Source organism: Tiliqua scincoides, chromosome 2 (genome assembly GCF_035046505.1).
Source record: "Tiliqua scincoides isolate rTilSci1 chromosome 2, rTilSci1.hap2, whole genome shotgun sequence".
NCBI lineage: Eukaryota > Metazoa > Chordata > Lepidosauria > Squamata > Scincidae > Tiliqua > Tiliqua scincoides.
The window spans coordinates 139,272,801-139,292,759 of NC_089822.1; the positions used below are offsets into that span (position 1 = coordinate 139,272,801).

General features: G+C 44.2%; 1 protein-coding gene across 2 annotated transcripts in view; it reads left to right on the forward strand.

The window, feature by feature from the left end:
- The window catches only part of DGKE (diacylglycerol kinase epsilon), a 33,828-nt gene extending 15,946 nt beyond the window's left edge, over nt 1-17,882 (forward strand). The window contains exons 1-4 of one of the 2 annotated variants that reach the window (XM_066616453.1): nt 10,555-10,611; nt 13,142-13,551; nt 14,188-14,247; nt 17,566-17,882. In XM_066616453.1, coding sequence (XP_066472550.1) covers nt 13,218-13,551; nt 14,188-14,247; nt 17,566-17,882 — 711 coding nt within the window. In that variant the 5' untranslated portion in view covers nt 10,555-10,611; nt 13,142-13,217. Of the gene's footprint in view, nt 1-10,554; nt 10,612-13,141; nt 13,552-14,187; nt 14,248-17,565 lie in introns of those variants that run through there. The other variant, XM_066616452.1, reaches the window with a different exon arrangement.
- Nucleotides 17,883-19,959: the final 2,077 nt, after the last annotated feature.

The window sequence follows — 19,959 nt, forward strand, 5'->3', positions numbered from 1 at the left end:
ATTGTGTAAACCAAGCAAAGGCTGAAATGAGTTAAGAACTGCTGCTCTCAGGCTAATGAGACCTTAATAAATTAGTCCTGAGTTTTGGACAATAACCAGAAGAACACACTTGTTACGTGCCTGTTTGCAATCATTTCTGAATGTCTCCCCTATGGAGTTTGAAAAGGAAATCTTTTCTTGTGTGAAACATTTTGCTGCTGAAATAAAGTGGTTGAAGCACTGAAGCCTGAAATCCAGGTGCTATTCAGGTCCTTTCTTTTTAGAATAATTGATATGGTGTATTGTTGAATGTTTTGTTTGTATTTCTGTGTAGTGTAGCTAAACCAGATGGAAATATAGCTCCTCCTGTTGCTGTCTGAATTTGTATAGTCTGTATCAACAAAATCTGACCCTCTTTATTTGTATCTGAGTGCTGTTTTCTTTTATCTACCCACCCCCCAATACTGTTAAATTTTAACTGGAGGAGAATTAAACTTCAGCTTTACACGTGGAGGGAGAAAATGGCAAAAGCCATGAGTTATGCTAATACTGGAATAGTTAGTTGCTAATCCACTGCGCAGAACTTGCCACTATCTTGTCAATGATCCACAAATTCTGTATATCAGACATGTAACTTGATTGTTTCCAATTTAAACACAGTAAATCCCCCTTTTTATTCATCAAAGTACAGTATATATATATTTGCAGATCAACAGTCCAGCTTAGAGGAGAGTGGCAGTATATACATCCTATCTCTGTGTGTGCACTCTCTAGAATGCATGCATATACTGCAGGCCCAATGGCTCCCATTTATTTTAGCAGAAGGAACAGATCCACATGTACAGAAGATCCAGCATATGGATTTGTTTCAATAGAGGGAGCCACCAGGAAGCCTGTTGCAGGCAAGGAGAGTGTTGGAGCTCCTGTGCCTGGTACAGATCACTAGATTAAGTCTACAATCCGATACACACCACACACTGAGTAGACCTGCCTAGGACCTCAGGGTAAGACAGCAGTCTGTCTGCACTGAGCAAAATGTACTAATGTTCATAAGTGACCATGTTCATAAAATAGTGAAACTAGTTTTTGCAATAATGGCAGCCTCTCTATTATGTGTAGCCCAACTTCCCCTGTGTCATTGCACCGAAAATTTGTATAACCCCACTTGACAGCACTGGTTGCTGCTGGCAGGCAAGATCTCAGATAATGATACCAAGACAAATTGGAGTGGGAGGGGGTGACTCCACATAGGACTGGTTTTTTTGTAACAATTCAGCTCCAGTGTTAATTCTGTATGCTTATGCTGTGATTTAGTTTAAAGGGGGGGGGGAGTTATGTGTTATAATGAAAATTATGTAGTTTCCCATTGCAAATGAGAACTCTCATTTCTTCTTTAGTACAAACACTGCACCTTTCTCAGGTATCTTTTATAGTTCTGTTGCTAGTTATTTGCCATCTAGGCTGTGTTTTATGTCTTATTTGTTTCATTAATGCATATATCATTTTAATGGGAATCTTAACTGTAAGCCTGTCTAACTCCAGGGTGTTCTTTCTAGAAATCAGTATTTCAGAAAAAAGAATGGAATCTAATTGTGTGTGTGTGTGTGTGTGTGTGTGTGAGAGAGAGAGAGAGAGAGAATTGAATCTCAGATTACTAAGCTACTACTTACAGCAATTTTAGGTTTTCAAGCCCAGCTGACCAGTGTACATCTGACCATCAATTTAGAAACCTGTTTTTCCACTTGGGCAAAGCCAGGTTATCACTGCAGAGCAACATCCATACATGTTTGCTATGGCAAAGGAGTCTGCTGGGAGTGGGGAGGTGGCAATTCTGTGCATGAACGATTCTGAAGTTCTAGGGCAACAATCATTTGAGCCAAGTTGTGCTTATTATATTCCAGAAAGTTTGTGTTATACCGTATAGTAACTAATGCCTAATTCTCACAAATGACTGAAGAAATGGTAAAGCTGTTCTTGAATGCTTCCTTCATCAGACTGCAGGAGGGGGATCGCAAGATTGAAAGCTTCCTCTTAGAAAAACAATTTCCATAAGCACAAAGCTAGTTTATATGTTAATTTATATCCCATTTTTCTGCTCAGAAGTGCATTCAAGGCAGCTTACATTTACTGCTATAAATGGACAGCATGCATGTGCACCCATTCCCCCAATAATAAAAACCAGAATGTCTATGAGAAGGCTGGGCTAGAACTCTTTGCCTTTTTTTGCAGGGAGAAATGTATAGGGATTCCCCCCCCCCTCCCCAGTCAAAGATTCAGAAGTTGGCATCAAGACTAACCTTAACCTCGGCCCACCATCTGAAATGTAGAGATAACGGATCTACCTTAATAGAGTTGCTGTAAGAATGATAGTGATAATGATTAAATAGAATGTTCAAAATAATATTTAAATATTATGTATTAGCTGGCAGAATTTAATTAGCACAACTCCAAACCATTCAGCACTCAGATGAAGACTTAATTGTTACACTGACTTCATTTAGTTTGTGTGTGTGTGTGTGTGTGTGTGAGAGAGAGAGAGAGAGAGAGAGAGAGAGAGAGAAGAGTTTGTAATGGGTGTGCTAGAAGGAAACCTTTTAAAGAATGTTTCTGTGTTTTGTACGTTGTTTTTTAAAAAACACATTTTCATACTTTTCAAATTCAGTCAGTCACTGGTGTGTTCCACTGTGTAAATTCAGAGTTTAAAAAGTGTGTAGATTTGAATTCACATTGTCTTGTCTATTGCTGAGACACTGTCTGTCTGTTTCCATAAGCAGTAAGAAAACAAGCTTGGCACCTACTGTTCCTTCCCCCTACCTGTACTTTCTTTTTTCTTGTAAAAGAACTAAGAAACAACTTTGAAATATTAATAGGGCTTTGTCAGTGCACATAAGAGACAAGGCACAGGAGCCTTGGGGCAGAAAGAATATCCCATTCTAAAAAACAGAGGTAGCAGTGTAGCATGGGCATATGTAAATCAATCGATTATAAGGCTCAGAGTACTGTATACCAGCATCTCCATGGAGGGGTTCTAATCAGGCAGCTTGGGAAAGCTGTTATGCCTGTTGTGATTGCATAAAGCATGGTGGCCATGTGGGCAGCCCTGTGTAGGTGTGTGTCCATACAATGTGTCTGTGTGAGCTTCTCTTGGCTGCAAGTCCAGTGGCAACCTTGCCTAGATGTGCTTGGATATACAAATTGGTCCATAGTCTGAAGAGCATTTTAATGTGCTTTCATATATTTTGTGTATAAACCTGCACTGTAAAGTCAAGTTACATCTTCTCTCTTAAAAGTGGGATTACCTATTTCCCCAACTCAAACCCAATAGAAATGAAAACACCCCAGGGTCAATTCTTTTTGGCATATACATGGCTATCTGCTTTTAAAAAATAAAATTGGACTGTGGGATTGCTGGTGGTAGAAAAGAGGTTCAGAGATCAAGTGCTTCAATACCTTCTGATGGGAGCTGATGGGCTGGTTTTGGGTGGGGAGGACGCTGGGGTTGAATGAATCCTCCCAGGAGGTCACTTCATCATGGTGTCAGCATCCTCCCAACATCCTTTCCATTCTGCTTCTCTCACTGACTTTAAACAAAAGAAAAGCTTTGGCATTTCAGTTCTCAGTACTGTGCCCATGATCAGACCTTTTAAAAGACTATTTGCATGTAGCTTTTGATTCCAAAATGAGGTCAGGTCAGATACATTCAGCTGAAGTTTTCCTTAGAGCAGCAGCATAATTGTCTCAGCCAAATGGCAGAGATCATTATGCTGCTATTGTTAGTACAAGATCTTGTGGCCAGTTTTTCTCCCCTTTTTTTCTGCAACTGCAGAATTATTTTCATATGAGGTCCTGAAATTAAATGGGATTTCATTTAGAAATTTAACTTAGAAAATCACTTTCCTTCACTTGCAAAGCACTATGTGGCATGATTTTTGTCTCTGTCAATATGAAAGCAGAAAATAATGCAGAAATGCAATATTTCAGAAAAGGCAAAAACTATCGAGAATACTGAGCATGCTTGAAATAAAAAGTAATTAGAATGCACCTTAAATCTACTTTCTAGTGTGTAAATTGGGACTAAAAGGAACATCAATTACAATTGACAGGGAACTAGTTGTTTTTTTAAACACGTCTTCTCAAGTCAAGAAATGGAGCAGGCAAAGCCACACTTGTGAAAATTCACATGAGTTTATCGGTTGCTCGAGACCTCATCACTCTGGGATGGTCTTAAAAATGTTGATTGAACAAGGTGTGATGGAGGCCTAGCTGCTTAGATAGGACAATAGTTGTTTAAGCATAGGAAATCCTCCAATCCCCAGGAGCCCCTCTCCGCTGTGGTTGCATGGATGGATGACCAACAGACAGGTGTGAGCACAACTCAGCAGGATGCCAGTGTTTTCTCCTGGTTCATTGTTCTACCTGAGCTAGGTGTCGGCCACATTGTGGTTTAAGCTTTTTGTGTGGATGTGTAAGTTATATACATGAATTTAACAGGATAATGAGCTGTACTAACTGATGGAGGCAAGCTGGCTCTATGGTGTATGGCGGGAAGGGCTTCCTGATAAAGTGGTTAGCACAAAGAGTTTTGGTATTTTATTTTACTTTGGAAGGTTGAAATGGTTCTCCCCCTTTTCCCCAAGAGGGGAAAACAGAGATGGTGGTGAACAGGTGAGATTTTCCAAGAAAGAGGGAGGGGAGTTGGGCTCTGATTAGGGTCTGCATTGGTGTGGAAAGGATATGCTTGGGGAACAATAAGGTTCAGTATTGGTAAGTTAATATTGGTTTATTCCTGCAGGGCATTCTTGTCTTGTTTTATCTAACCTCTGTAAAGCGGTGGCACTACTGTAACAATTTTCTCTGGAGATCTTTGTTTTCAAATTGTAAGCTGCCCAAAATATTTGGGGTAGGGCAGGATAAAAGTCTAAATAAATGTTTGTCATACTACAAAACAGAACATCTGCTGTCTTGTACTATTTGTTCTTCTATGCATGGGTATAAGGACATCTTATCTTCCTCTGGTCATGCTGACTCCAGTAGCAAAGCAACAACTGATTACTCCTGGGTCAAATCTGCCTTCCTCCATTTATGAAAGTTTGCATTTTAGAGTGCCTGCAGAAGATGACTTAGCACATTTGGAAACTGCCTTTTGTCCCTGCAATGGGGTTGCTTAAAGGGACAGATTTTTATTTTCTCCTCACACTTTCAATGAATGTTTATATGTACTGAAGTGAGCCTGATTAGGGACACCACTTGACTAAACATATACAAATCTAACCAGAAAGTTGTCCTCCTGGCCAGCTGCCAGAAAAGGGTATAAAACCAGAAAATCTCTGTGCTGTGTGCTGATTACTACCCTGATTTCTACAAGGCAGATATGGTTTTTACTTGGATCGTATTATATCTATCCACATGCCCTTGTGTTCATGACTCTTCCCACCCCACTCTACGTAGCTAAAGGCTCTTTTCTGCCTGCTGTGTATTGTATTTCATTCACCCTGTTATACACTGTCCTGCATTGGTTTATGCAGGATATGTTAGTCAACTGACTGTAAGTTTTTGTTTAAAATATTTAACCATTTTTAGAACCCAATCCTAAGCTGGGACAACACCGTTGGCCAGTGCGCTGCCCCAGTAATGGCTGTTGCAAACATGCCCTCAGGCATATTGCCAGAGGTGGTAAAGCCCCAGTGCCAGGATGACACATTGCTGGGGTGGCCAGCAGTAAGTTCCCCCACCTGCTGGCAAAGAGGATTTTCAGGATGGGGAAGGTGGGGGAGGGTGGAACTGGACGGAGCAGGGGCAGACCAAGGGGAGGACTAGGCCCAGGAGGGGGACAAGGATGGCAGCAGAGTCAAATCCTATGCGCACCCCCATGCCTAGAAGCCCAACATGGGCCTCCTTGGTTCTGCGCCCATTAAACAGCATGCACAGATCCAAGGAGACCTGTTGCTGCCACAGGACTTGGCAAGGGGTAACAAATGTTCCCTTGCCCTGAGGAGATTCCAGTGGCAGCCCTGGAGAATATGGCAATGGCCATTTTGGCTTAGCTGTACCTTGCAGGGACAAAAGCAGCTGTACCTCAGGGACAAAAGCAGCACCTGCAGGAATGAAAGGGGGGGTGGGTAGTAGGAGGAGGAAAGCTGGAGGAACTGAACTGATGGATTAATGGACTGAGGAACTAATAGACTACTGAAACTGCTGATAGACTAACTAACCAAAGGACAGGTGGGTGAATGGACTTTGGAGATTGCTGGAACAGAGACTGCTGTGTGTGGCTGCCATGCCCAAGACCTGCTGAGAATCAAGGTGTTGCTGTGGTGGCTGAAGGAGCTGCTGGCAGAAGAAGGGAGGAAAGAGGACCTCTACAAGTTGAACAGGCAAGCCACCCTGCTGGTGGGGTCCAGCAGTGCTGCAGGGCAGAACTGTTGCCATTCTTGGGGAACACAGGGGAGCGAATTAGCTCAAAGTGGGCATGGGTTCTCTAAGTGAAGCTTGGACTGGGAATCTGGCAAAACAAATTGGTACCGGGAGTGGGGTGTGAACCCAGGGCAATTAGCTTCCTCTTTGTGTAATAGGAGAGCAGAGCAAATGGATCTTTGGCAAATCTGTGAGGCTGTAGATCTCACTAACAAGGCAAACACTCCCACCATATTAGTGAATGTCTGGACTACTTTAAGCATTTTTTGGACCACCTTTCAGATAATGCAGTACATGGGGGACCTCATTAAATGTGGCATCCTTTCCCTGAAAAGTCTCAGAGTCAAGTGGGGAGGATGTGGGGGGGAAAAGGCCCTGAGAGAGGAAGTTGCCAAGTTAAAAGGGTTAATTCGCATGGAGAGCCAGAAAATGTATATGTAGAGGCCTTGGCAAATGCCCACAAAGGTATGAAAGCAGCAGAAAGCCTTAAAAAGGTACAGGCAGGGTGCCTGGCTGAACCGAAGTGCTGGTCTTGGCTAGAGATAAAGGAGCAGGCTGCAGGAGCAGCAGAAGGACTTTTGAACTCTCTTCAGGCTGGCCGACTAGGAAGCATGTATTTGTGGCCAATCTGAATTACAAAATTGGCTGGAAGAAGCTGAAGGAGGTGTTCAGCATGGCCAGCGTGGTTGTCATGCAGACATTCTGAAAGACAAATATGGCAAAAACTGAGGGATGGCACTGTGACTTTTGAGCAAGTGATTGCAGCTATTCAAGCCATCACCATGTTCCATAGGCAGTTGCTGTTTGATAGACCAATGCATGTGAAGATGAATGAATGAATGCTTCCCTCCAGAGCAGCTCCAGCAGCTTCCTCATGGACGTGAGGGTGTTGGTAAGGGGCTGGGAGCAGGAGGGATACCTATTGATGCAAACCACTTGAACAAGGGTCTGGGTATGGGCAACTTGGGACCTGGAGGAATGGGTATAGAAGGCTTGGGCTTTAGGATGAACAAAATGGTTTGTGTTCAATGGCACTTATTCTCAAGAAGAGGTGTACTGTATATAAGATTGCAGCTTTAGTAAATCTGATGGGTTCAGTTTTTCATAATAGTAGCCAAATCAGTGACTTCTGTGGCTCAGAAATAAGGAGAAGGTTGAGAGGCTTGAGCCTTTTCCCCTGCCACAGTCCCAATCCACAACGATCCCCCCCCCCTCAACCCTCCTGCCATGTATTCAAAAAATGGCAATTGGCACCAATGGGATGTTTTATTGCAGGGTAAACAGCAGGACCCCCATGTACACTGGAATGTAGCAAGGGGTTAGTGATTTAGAATGATAGTTATTCCAATGGAGCGAAATGAAAAGGTCCACACCATTTCAGGAAGGGAACTCTGTCCTCCCAACAACTTCTTAGGCTGCAGTCTGCTTTGTTTCAGGAATATTATTTCTGATTTGGGATTTTTTTGTTGCTGCCATTCATTAATTTTGTATTTTTCTTTTCCAAGTTCTGGTGCTACCCTGTCAGACTAACAACTGAATCCTAAGCATGTTGACTCGGAAGTGAGTCCCTCTGCGTTCAATAGGACTTCCTTTCTAGTACATGTGTTTAGGATTGCAGTTTATAAATGAATGCTTGGGTGCATATGGCAGCTATCTGAAAAGAGCTGGTTTGCTGTATGGTACAAAAAAAAAAAAATCTTGGTTCATAGTCTCCATTTTCCTTTTATTAACCTTTTTAAAAAGGCCTTTTTTCATCTGCAAAATATATCTATGGAGCCTAAAATGCTATTTCAAGGGCCAGAGAGTGACAGCTTTCAATTGCCACTCCCACCTCTTGGTGCAGCTGTGGACAATGTGAGAATGTTCTGTTGGCAACAAGGTAACAGATGGCCTTAAAGTCTTGCTGCCCATGAGCCTGCCTGGTCTTATTGAGAGGGGGATGAACAATAGCTCAGAGAGCCTAGCATGTGCCACCCAACAGCGCACAGACCCATTGTTAGTGGCTGAGTGCAAAATCCCAATTCCACGCTTAAGGGGGGGACAAAAAGGAGCCTCGCTCCTCCAGACCTGCAAAAGAGCAGCTCCCCATGTAGCACATTGAAAATAAGGAAGGGCAATGCATATAGAAATCTAATTATTGGCAGGCACCGAACAGGCTTTTAGCATGATAATCACAGGGCCCTGGTGCTTTCTTGTGCATGGACCCCTGAAAGGTGATCCTGAAAGCAAAAGTTAAAGCCATTGAATTTCCATCAATCATTCAATGTTCGCTTTGATTATGCTGACAAGATTCTGTTTTGTTGGCTCTTAAAGTGCAGTGAGAAACTCTTATTAATCACTTTAAGATATTTTTATTTTAAGACAAAGGGAGGTTGTCTCCTTATTAGCCGTCAAGGAGCGCCAGAAGGGCTGAGAAAGGAGCTTTGTAGGGCAGAATGGGCTCCAGTTAGCAATGTTCACGGGGTGTTATTTCTGTGGTCATCAATGTGGCTTTGTAGATTTCAAAACGGGGCTACCGTTTCAAGGTCAGAGGCTGCCTTGGGCTGCAGTCCTAGTCACGGTTTCTTGGGCATAAGCCCCACTAAATACTTCCAAGTAAATATGCATAGGATTGTTAGTGTGCATCAGCCTAATGGAGACTACAATCCTGTCCGCACTTTCCTGGGAGTAAACCCCATTAACTATAATGGGATTGGGCTCTCACTTGCTGAAACCTAGGACAAAGGCAAAATTCAGCAAAATTTTGGCTACTACAATGTTAAGCACACTGAAGTGGGAGTAAGTCCCACTCAATACAGTAGGGCTTCTGAATAGACCTGTATAGGATTGTACTGTTCCTTGCAACTAACAGCCCAATCCTCTAGTGTAGCTGTGCTGGCACAGGCTTCCTCTGCCAGCTCTTAAGTATTGGCATGTTTGCGCTGGTTCAAGAGCTGGCAGCGCTGGCATAATGAAGTGTGCCAGCCTGCCAGTACCTGCTCCAATCCCCATGCTGGCTAGCATGGGTAAGTGTTGCACCGGATGACGCAGGGAGTGGGAGAGGATAGCAGGCAGGTAGGCAGTATGAAGGTAGGGAGGGGGTATTTCTGGGCATGAGAGGGCAGCCATGGATCATCAATATACAGCCTTTAATCTGGCATCCCGCACTGGGTGACGCGAACCCTAGTGATGCCACTGGGGGGGGGGGCAACCAGCAGTGCAAATTTCAGACACACCTGCAACTTGTACAGATTGTGAGAAAACAGTGGAGGCAGGTGCGTAGGTGGAGTCTGCCCATCAGTCTGCCTGATGCAACTACCTCAGCCAGCCTTATGGATGAGCCAGTCCGGGTGTACATGCATGAAACGTCATGCTTGTTACCGCTAAGGGCACACTGCAGCTGCTGAACAATAACATACTGCAGGACAATTGTGATTGTGCAGAACCTATTGTGGAGTACCTACCCCAAGAAAAGACTTCTTCGTTTTTAAACCAACCATTTTCAACCACTGGGCCGTGGCACAGTGATGTGCCACGAGTGGTCCCCAGGTGCACCACAGGAATTTGGGGGAAGGTCATTTATTAGTAGGGCCTTTGGGCGATTTGAGCCCCGTACCAGCAGCACCGTGTGCCTTGACAATTGTAGTGCCTCGTCAGTGTGCCCCGAGATGCAAAAGGTTGCAAATTGCTGTTTTAAACCCAGAAGAAATGAACCCAGCCTACAACAGATGAAGTGTAGGAGACAAAGGTCAACGCCAGTATTTGGCACCTCTATGAATGTGGTGGTTTAAAAAAAATGTCAAGGCAGGAGCACAATTCAATCCAGGATGCCCCAGATGTATGTGTGTTGAGGGGCTGGGAAACAAAGGAGAGCCTTTCTGGTTGTGCCTGCCCTCCGGGAAGGGGGAGTTCTTGAAAATGAGGGACATCTGTCAACTCAGCCGCAGATTAGACTCCTTCAAATGCATGGGTGGGGGGGTGGGAGGGATGCCCAGTTCAATCAGTCCTCTGCGCACTTCAAAAGGGCTTCTCCTCCCGCCCAGCCCTTTGCAAACGCTCAGCCCAGCCTCTCTCTCCCTCTCCACCGCTTCACGCTGGCTCTAGCAGAGGCTGCCCCGCTCACCTTATGTCCCCGGGGCTGCTGGAGGCCTGGAGCAGGTGCTCTGGGCACCCCGTGCTCCAGCTATTGCTCTGGCTGCTGCAGCCATGCGCCGCCGACTACTGCAGCTGGAAGGGCAGGTAAGCGGGACTGCGCAGCGGCTGAGCTCTGGCAGGCAGCGAGAACGCGGGATTCGAACTCAGGACACCCACGCAGAAGGCTGTGGCTGCCAGGAGGGAGGAGGAGCCCTGGGGGGATCAACAGCCTCAACCAGGGTTTCCAATTCCCTGCAGTGGAGATCAGTAAACCTCCCATGTGATAGATGCTGTTTTGGGGTTATGATGAAAAACTGTCGGTGGCTGATTGGACCCACTTATTAGAAATTTCACTAATCGGTTGGGGGGGGGGGCACTTACTTGGCAGGCAGGACTCATTTGCATTTCAGAATAAAAATCTGAAATAAGGAACACAAAAAAAACTACGAGTAGGGTTTTAATGCAAAAGTTAAGCATGTGCTTAACACTTACCCCAGCCCATTAATGGCATTTAGAAGGATTTAGCTTTGGCTGGCTTGTGCCATAATTTAATTTTTTACTTGTTCAGGGTTCTTGGCAATTTCCTCCCCTCCCCCTTTTGTGGAGTGTTGACGCTTTATTTTAAGCCATTTCTGCCCAAGGTTGCTTATATGCAACAGGGACCAAATGCGTACCCCTGTGGGCTGGGCAGAAATGGGTTAAGAAAATGATTTTATGTACAGTATTTAAAAAAATTGAATTCAAAGAAAAGATACACAAATCGAGAGACAAAGCAGAGAAAGAAAAGCAGCATATAATGCTGTATTGCAATTTCTTTTTAAGAGAATGCAATCTACATGTATATCACACCATTTTACATATATGTAATTTTGTTATTGGGCAGATTTAAAGGCAAGATCCTGCCAAAGTATTTGGAGATGCAGTCTGAACTCTTACTTGGAAATAATGTGGAACTCATTAGATAACACATTCATGCGTTCACAAAATCATGCTAGAAGTTCTATTAATTAAATGGGAACAGTTTAAGCTTAACTCTCCCACCTAAATTAATGAGATTTAAAAAGACTATTGTTTGGATACTGCCCTGAGTTTATGCTGATTTATTTATTGATATATTTGTTTAAAGAATTTATATCCTCTCTTTTGCATGTCTCAAGCCTGCTGGTGGGTATTATTTGTCCTTTAATAGTTGATTGTAATGTAAAATGTTAATTTAATAAAACTCCACCACATCTGGGTTCTGGGCATTTTATAAAAATAAAACATTACAAATGATTACATTTGTAATCATGTCGGCCATTTTTCATGCCAAGAACCACATTCAAGGTATGTGGGCCATAGGTGAGAATGGGGCCAAAACCTTAGTCCGGAGCACCAGCATCTAGCACCAGCAGACCTTTGGGTTTGTGTTTGTCAAACACCAGCCTGCCTGCCCCTCAGTACATCATGGTACATCACATCTGAAACATGAAGAGTTTCGAAACAATTTGTGATCTGGTATCATGTGTGTATGGGGGGGGGGGAGTTTACAATCACTGTGTGGGTTGTGGATATTGGTTTGGAATATCCTGCTTCTGTTAGCAGCTCATTTGAAAAAAGGCTTACATCAGTTAAATTATTGGCTCTATGCAATTCTTAGAAATATAAGAGCACCATTAGGGTCTGGATCTGTCAACACAGATCCACTAGGGACATCCACTAAAATTGAGTGTTGGGAGAGTTAGGACAGACCAAAAAAAAATATTTATTTATTCAGCGTGTGGTTGGTCTGTGGAACTCCTTGCTACATGGTGTGGTGATGGCATCTGGCCTTGATGTCTTTAAAAGGGGATTGGACCAATTTCTGGAGTCAAAATCCATCATGGGTTACAAGCCATGATGTGTATGTGCAACCTCCTGATTTTAGAAATGGGCTATGTCAGATGCAAGGGAGGGCACGAGGATGCAGGTCTCTTGTTATCGGGTGTGCTCCCTGGGGGATTTGGCGGGCTGCTGTGAGATACAAGAAGCTGGACTAGATGGGTCTATATGGCCTGATCCAGCAGGGCTGTTCTTATGTTCTAACACAGGGATGCCCAAACCCCAGCCCTGGGGCCACTTGCAGCCCTCAGGGAGCCCCCAGTCTCCAATGAGCCTCTGGCCCTCTGGAGGTTTGTTGGAGCCCACACTGGCCCGACGCAACTGCTCTCAGCTTGAGGGCGACTGTTTGACCTCTCACGTAAGCTGTGGGATGAGGGCTCCCTCCATTGCTTGTTGTTTCACGTCTGTGATGCAGTAGTGACAGCAAAGGAAAGGCCAACCTTGCTTTGTGCAAGTTTTATAGGCCTTGAGCTATTGCAAGACCTTCATTCATTCATTCATATAAGTTCATCTTTAATATATTCATGTATGTAATGTAAATTTATTCAGGTTTTTAATGTAAATTAATTCTTCCCCCCCCCCCGGCCCCTGACAGTGTCAGAGAGACAGTGTGGCCCTCCTGCCAAAAACTTTGGACAGCCCTGTTGTAACACATGTAGGAATAGAACTAAAGACCCAGGCTCCCTTTCCTTGTATGCCACATATTGCCAAATGATTTCACTCATGTGTTTTTTATCTCTTGTTTGTCACTCTTGTTGATTCTTTTGTTTTCCAGTGGTTTGAGCTGGGAGCCCCACTCGCGTGCAGTGGAGCAGGTCCACCTCCGCTGTACTGAGGGCTTCTTGGAGTGGATGTACCCTGCACGAGCTCTTCGGGTTGTCTTGGAGCCCAACCTATCAAGTGCCCGACACACCACTGTCTGCATCAAACCATCCAGCAACTTCCAGGGGGCCAACATCTACGTGGAGCGCGATGGGCAGCTGCACCTGTTAGTGAGTGAGGCTGAGGAACCTCGCTTGAACCATGTGTCCTGCTTCAGCACCCACACGCCCCAGCGGGTGGCCCTTTTCCTCCAGGCCAGTCCTCAAAGGGACATCAGTCGCAGGACAGCCAGTTTCCAGTATGAGTTGCTAAGCAACCAGAGCACTACAGGCCCCGACTTCCAGAAAATGGCCCTTGTGGAAGGTATGGTTGGGACAGGAGGTGACTTTTAATTATCATTCCATAGTGTGGCAGAGTTGGGCCTGAACAGAAGATACACGAGGAAAACCGGCAGGCAGCCACTATGCTGGAACAAATGCTCTCCCCTCGCTAAGGCCCAAATCCTAACCCACTTTCCCGCACTGGCATATCTGTGCCAATGGGACGTGTGCTGCATCTTGCAGTTGGGGGGCACTCACAGAGTCCTCCTCAAAGTCAGGGAATGTTTGTTTCCTTACCTTGGAGCTGCATTGCCCTTATGTCAGTGGAAAGTGGGTTAGGACTGCACCCTAAATATAGCTACCACTTACAAAGTGACTCATAGCCCATTTAGCAAGTGTGACCAGGTAGAAAAATTTTGCACAGGTTTTAGTTTTGCCTCTTTGGCATGTGAAGAAGCCAGGCAGTATTTCACAGTAAGAGTCGTTTGGAAAGCAATTTGTGTGTTAAAAATACAATAGAAATGTAATCCTTGCGAGAATGACTCTCTCAAAGGCATTGGTCTTCCTATTGAGCTTGATCCACGCACTGCTGAGGTCAGTGGGCCAGGCGTGCATTTACACACTCCAGGGCCTCTTGGCAGAGACCCTGACTCTCCTGTTTGATGTTTCTGTTCTGCAGCCGTGTGCCGGCCTTGTGACAATATGGAACTTCTCATGGCCATTTGCAGCAGTGATTTTGGTAAGTAGACTGGCAGGGGGAAATTTTGAGATTGCTGATGTACTTTCCTCTTTCTTGTTACCTGTTAAGCTTGGGAAAGATATTCATACACCCAGAGAGCCTGACTACAGTCCTCCTCCCTCTGTGGAGGGGCGAAGAATTGCTCTATTGGGCCTCCTGCACGTATGGACATTTGTGTGATGTGCCCTCATTTCTGGCATCATGTTATGAGCAGAATGCATGATGGAAGGGAACTATTCACTCCATCATGGAACAGGATCTTTGGCCCGTATAATCAACTGAACAGGCTCAAGTATCTTGTTCCTTTGCTCAAGCAAAGATACTTCTTGAAACTAAGCATGTGTGGAGACATTAATCCTGGCTGGACAGGACTGGACACAGATCATGTGCCAAAACCATGATTCTGTCATGATCTCCTCCGTACCTGCCCTGCTCCACCCCATTGCTACAGGCCTTTTTGTTTACCTGCAGGACAGGGTTTACAGAGCTGGCCATGTACATGTGTCATGTGAGCCACCCTGAACTTGGGAGCAAAAAGTGTGTTAAATAAATCCGTCTGTATGAATACAACTTGCCAGCATTCCTGTCCGTGAGCAGTGTGAATGGTTCTCATATCAGTCCTTTAGGTGTGCCTTGAATGTTGGTCTGTGAGAAAGCTAAAGAGCAGTAATCGTATATGTGATAGGAAATAAAACAGGGCCTTTCCTGTGCCACTATGGAGAAGACCCACTCTTTGTGACCCCCAGCCTTGTTTGTGATGACAAGTGTTTCGTTTAGGATTTGATCTTAATGCACAGCTGTGGTGTTAGGGATGACAGGCTAACGGACACAGTCAGTTTGCATTTAAATGTTCACCCTTTACCCAGGGGGAAAAATGGCTACATTGATTTAATCAGCTCCATATAAGCAATAACAATTAGCAAAGAAAAATATCCCTGGGGCTTCAACACATTAACATCCATGTTGCTCTTGCAGTGTTCCATTTTATTTTGTTCCCCAGCTCTAGCCCATGACTTTGTTGTTGATTCATTTTTTTGTAAGGACTTGCATTCCTGCTTTTCCTTGGGGAATGTTCAGAGCCACTTACAGGATACACCAAGTGGTATCATCCAGGCACTTATCAAATCCACAGTCACTTAGCTTCAGCAGGGCATTTGTCTTTGGTTGATGTGTCTGGACTAAGGGCACGTCACACTGATAGCAACATCATAATTTAGTTGGCTCTTTTTGTTTATGAAGGGTGGTTGTCCTTTGAGAGAGAGACGGGGGGGTAAAAAGAGAGAGGGAAAGAGAGAGAGCAAAAGCAGAAACATGGGCATGTACAATAAGAAAATTAAAATTGGGTCTAATGGTGCAGGGTATGGCTAAAACTGGGCGTTGAGTCTATAAAGGTTTAGGACTACTGTCCTAGACTATATGCCAGTCCAATTCATTTTGCTCTGTTAAAGATATTTGATCATTTTCCTCCTTTATTCTTTGCTGGGGCAATCGGCCTTGTTGCTTTTGCGTAACAAGTTATTGGGTCTCCAATGAGACACGCTCCTCCTTGCTGGCTGTGTGACACACACACACACACACACTCATTGAACCCAAGACTGACAGATGTGGTGATGAAGGACACACAATGAGGAGAATTTATACTTAAAGCACCAACAGACCAGAAGAAATGGCCCTTTGAACTGACTCTATTTACGATTTGACATCCCTGTCCTGAGTTCACCAATCGCCATCATCAAGGGTTTTTTTGGATTAGAGAAGATAACTGCTAATGAAATTGTAAATGACCCCCAAAGTGAATTGGGGCTTTATGGTTCTTAAGAGGGAGGTCTTCCGTCACTAGACCATGGGCTGCACTGGAGCAACTTGGAGCGGTAGGAACAAGAGCATTATAGCTTGTCAATAGACTTGACTGCATCCCAGTAAAAGATGCTCACACAAAGGCAGTGTTGGGGGAAGGGGAGCAGAGCAGGGGGACATCTGTTATGCTAAAAGACGGGCATCTCCAGGAAATTGGATTAGCCCAGGAAGTTCCTGAAATCTTCCTAAATAAGATATTTGTGCTTGTGACATGAGTGAGGTAATTATCCTCATAAAGGAAGGATTTAAACAGGGTGCTGCTGCTGCTGCTGCTGCTGCTGCTATTATTATTATTATTATTATTAAACAGTATTTATATACTGCTTTTCAACTAAAAGTTCACAATTGTTCACTATTTCGCAAACCAATTCTGTTAATGATTATCTGATTTGGGTGTGTTTGGCTGCAAGTGAATTTTGACTTTGGAGAACTGTTGTTTTGGGGGGGGGGGGAAAGAGAGCCTCCAAGTCTCAATGACAATCAGAATGAGTTTGTTTAGCTGTAGGCTTATTTTTGAACAGGGGGAGGTTGTCTGCCAGAGTGAGATGTGTGAAGTGGATCTCTTGGTGCTTTTCTATGGACACCCATCTTGATCAAGTACATCACTTCAAGCACCGTGATGGGGTGACACTCTGAAGCCAGACATGTATGATGTATCATTCTAATATCCACATTCAGTCTGAGATGGGTGGGGGGAAATTTGACATGCCTTGAAAATATTCCACCAACCCTAGTCATGAGAACTGTCTTATGCTTTTTGGAGATGCCTCCACAATGGACTAGCTCACAGATGCCTATTGCCTCATTTCTCTATACTTGATTTCTGGACCTGTGTGATGACTGGCAACTGACTCTATGAACTGATTCTGCCGCTGAATGTTGAGTAAGGCAAATGGGAAAGTTCTGCCTGTGGTGGTGCATGCATGAACAGGCCATTCCAGATACAAGATAGTATCTGATGTTGGCATTCACACATACATGTGTGAACCAGGTCAGTGCCTGTGAACTTCAGTAGTGCAAAAGAATCAGACCTTCAAAGAACCTGGGGACAATGTAATTAAACATGAACGTTCTTGATTTCTGTCATAAGAAGCCTCTCCCTAGGTCCGTTAAAAATAGTTTGGTTCTCTCCTTGTGTAATTACTCTTAATGCCTGTTGAGTGGCCACCTAAAGCTTTCAATTCTAGGGGACAGGAAGCATTAAGGTAAGTCTTCCTCTTTGCCAAAACCGTTCCTGGGACTATAGTAGAATGACTGACATTCACAGAGCATTCTGTGTCACAGTGATGGTAAAGATGCAAATCGGCCCTCTGCCTCTTGGCCCAATTAAGGCATCTCCACCTTGGATCCTAGCTAGGTGGGAGACTGGCCTGACTACTCCTTGTAGGATTCAAGTGAGAAAAATAGTAAAGGAGCACTTATCCTTTTAAACGGATTTCTGTCTGCTGTGTTTACATCTAGTGGTGAGAGGCTTGATCCGAAACATCACCCACGATTCAGAGAATCACATGTCCCAGGTTGAAGTTGGCGTGCAACGTGTCTACAGGCAGAAAAACCGGATCTTTCAGCAAGATAAAGCCAGTGGTGAGTGGCGAGGACCCATCAAAACTCTGCTGCAGTGTAAAGTGAAGAAAGGAGCTGGGGACTTCCTTTTCACTGGCAATGAGCACTTTGGTGAAGCTTGGTTGGGCTGCGCCCCGAGGTTTAAAGACTTCAGTACTGTCTATCAAACAGCCAGAGAAAGAGGAGCAAACCCTTGTGAGTTTCAGTTTGACTGATTATTCTGTGTATGTTGTGAATGGGAGAACTGATGTCAGGACAGTTTTTAAAAAGGTGGTGATCATGAGATTTGGCATATGTGGAACCTTGTTTCCTGTAGGGAAGAGAGCCAGTGTATAGAGGCAGACTTGCACCAACAAGCTAAGTCTTGACTTGAAGTCTCATGACTATCACGGACCCTGTGTGCTGTCTTGGAGCAAGTTCGGTTCTTAACACCTAGTTTCCAATTTGTTATATTGGAATGAAAGTGACCTACCTCACAGGGTTGTTGTGAGGGCAAACAATAAAGAATGCAAAGCACTTTGCAAATAAAAAAGACAGATAATTGATGAGTAATAGTTGTGATGTCTCTTAAATTGGAAGCATGTAGTCTGAATTCCCAAGAGAAATGAGCCCATTTCAGATGTTCCCTCTCCATTGCAAAGGAAAATTAAGAAGGACTTGAACCTCCTTCTTTCCCTGCAATCAAGTGTTTGTCTACAGAGGCAACTACTCAACACAACGAACACTTCTCCCCATGATTGCAACCCAGCGTAGAGCTTGTTCTGGGATGCAGAGCAGGGAACTGCGGTGGGTGGGGAGACAGGTGAGGCACAGCCTCCCCACCAGAATCCGTGTGAGGTGAGCAAGCAGTCAAAACCCATCGCAAATCTCTGATGCAGAGCAGTCTGTGCCTTGATCTAAATGAAGCCCTGGTGGTGGGGATTGGGCAAGATCTTTATTCCCAACACAGAAAGGCTTTTATTTGAGTCAAAGTTCCCCCAGATGATGAACAGAGGCCAGGAATAGACATTACATAATTGCATTGTACAATTCTTCACTCTAGTTGCAGGGATAGGAAAACCCTGAACATATTAAAGTTTGAGCATCCTTTTTCGTTTGCTAATTTAATGGGGCAGAGGAGATTAGGTGATGCCAGATAGCTGTTTTCAGTGTGGGCCACACAATCTTTTGACACTGCTGTGGCTGCAGGCTACAGGGAGAGAAGGCACTTTCCCCATTATGAAGTCAATAAAAGACAAAACAGCCCTTAAGAATCTCTAATGAGTTTTTGAGTGACTAGGCCAACCCTATCAACTGCAGGCTTTGTGTGCAGAACATGCAGTCAGATTCTACTCTTTTCCTATGAAAGAGTTCTTATTTAAGCCAAACCAAAATAGACCCTTCTGTTTTACAGTTCCTTTTTCCTCATGGTCCCCAGTGTACTGCACAAGCACACACACCCATTTTTAACATTCCATTCTGAAAAGGGATGAACCTTTTCTTAAGGAGGGTCATTTCATTTCCATTCATAGCCAAGATCTTTTCCCACTCTTTGAAAACGTTACACCCTATTTCCTGACCAACAACTGGTAATGAAGAAATCTACTGGAAGTTGCTTTCAGCCTACTTTCTATGTACTTGAGCGATTTCAGATTGGGACATGAGCTGTGTGGATCAAAGATATTTGAAAAGCCAAGTCCCTGTGTATAACACTGCCAATAAAAGTATTTTGTATATTACTGGATCACAACAAGAATGCCATTCTGGGTGAAGCATCTGAAAGCTACCCTTGGCCCATAAAACATAAGAATTTATAATTTGTTCATTGCAGATGACTAACAGCACCTGCTAGATGGTAACATTCCTTCAGATGTTACAGAAAAGACACTGAGGGCACAATCCTAACCAGGTCTACTCAGAAGTACGTAAGTGTTTGGCCTGTTAACATTTTTGCTATACTCTTCTTCCCACAAGGGAAAAATGTGAATTTACTGTTAATTTAACTATAATTGCCCAGCACTGTGTACATCAAGTTTCCAGCTCAGGTATTCAGTGCAAACACTGGCACCTGCTACATACACAGGTATATGCACACTTTTTCATGCTCTGGGGATGGAGGAATCTGAGATGCCTGTCTTATTTCACCTGTACTGGAGGGCCAAAATGAATATAGTGGCAGATAAGTGGTTATAACCAGATTTATTTCAATCAACAAAGTTCCAAACAACACAGTCCTGGAATGTGCTGTAATCCCTAGCATGTATGCACTGCTGAAACAGAGACCCCTGCGTTGGCTCGGTCATGTTGTGAGAA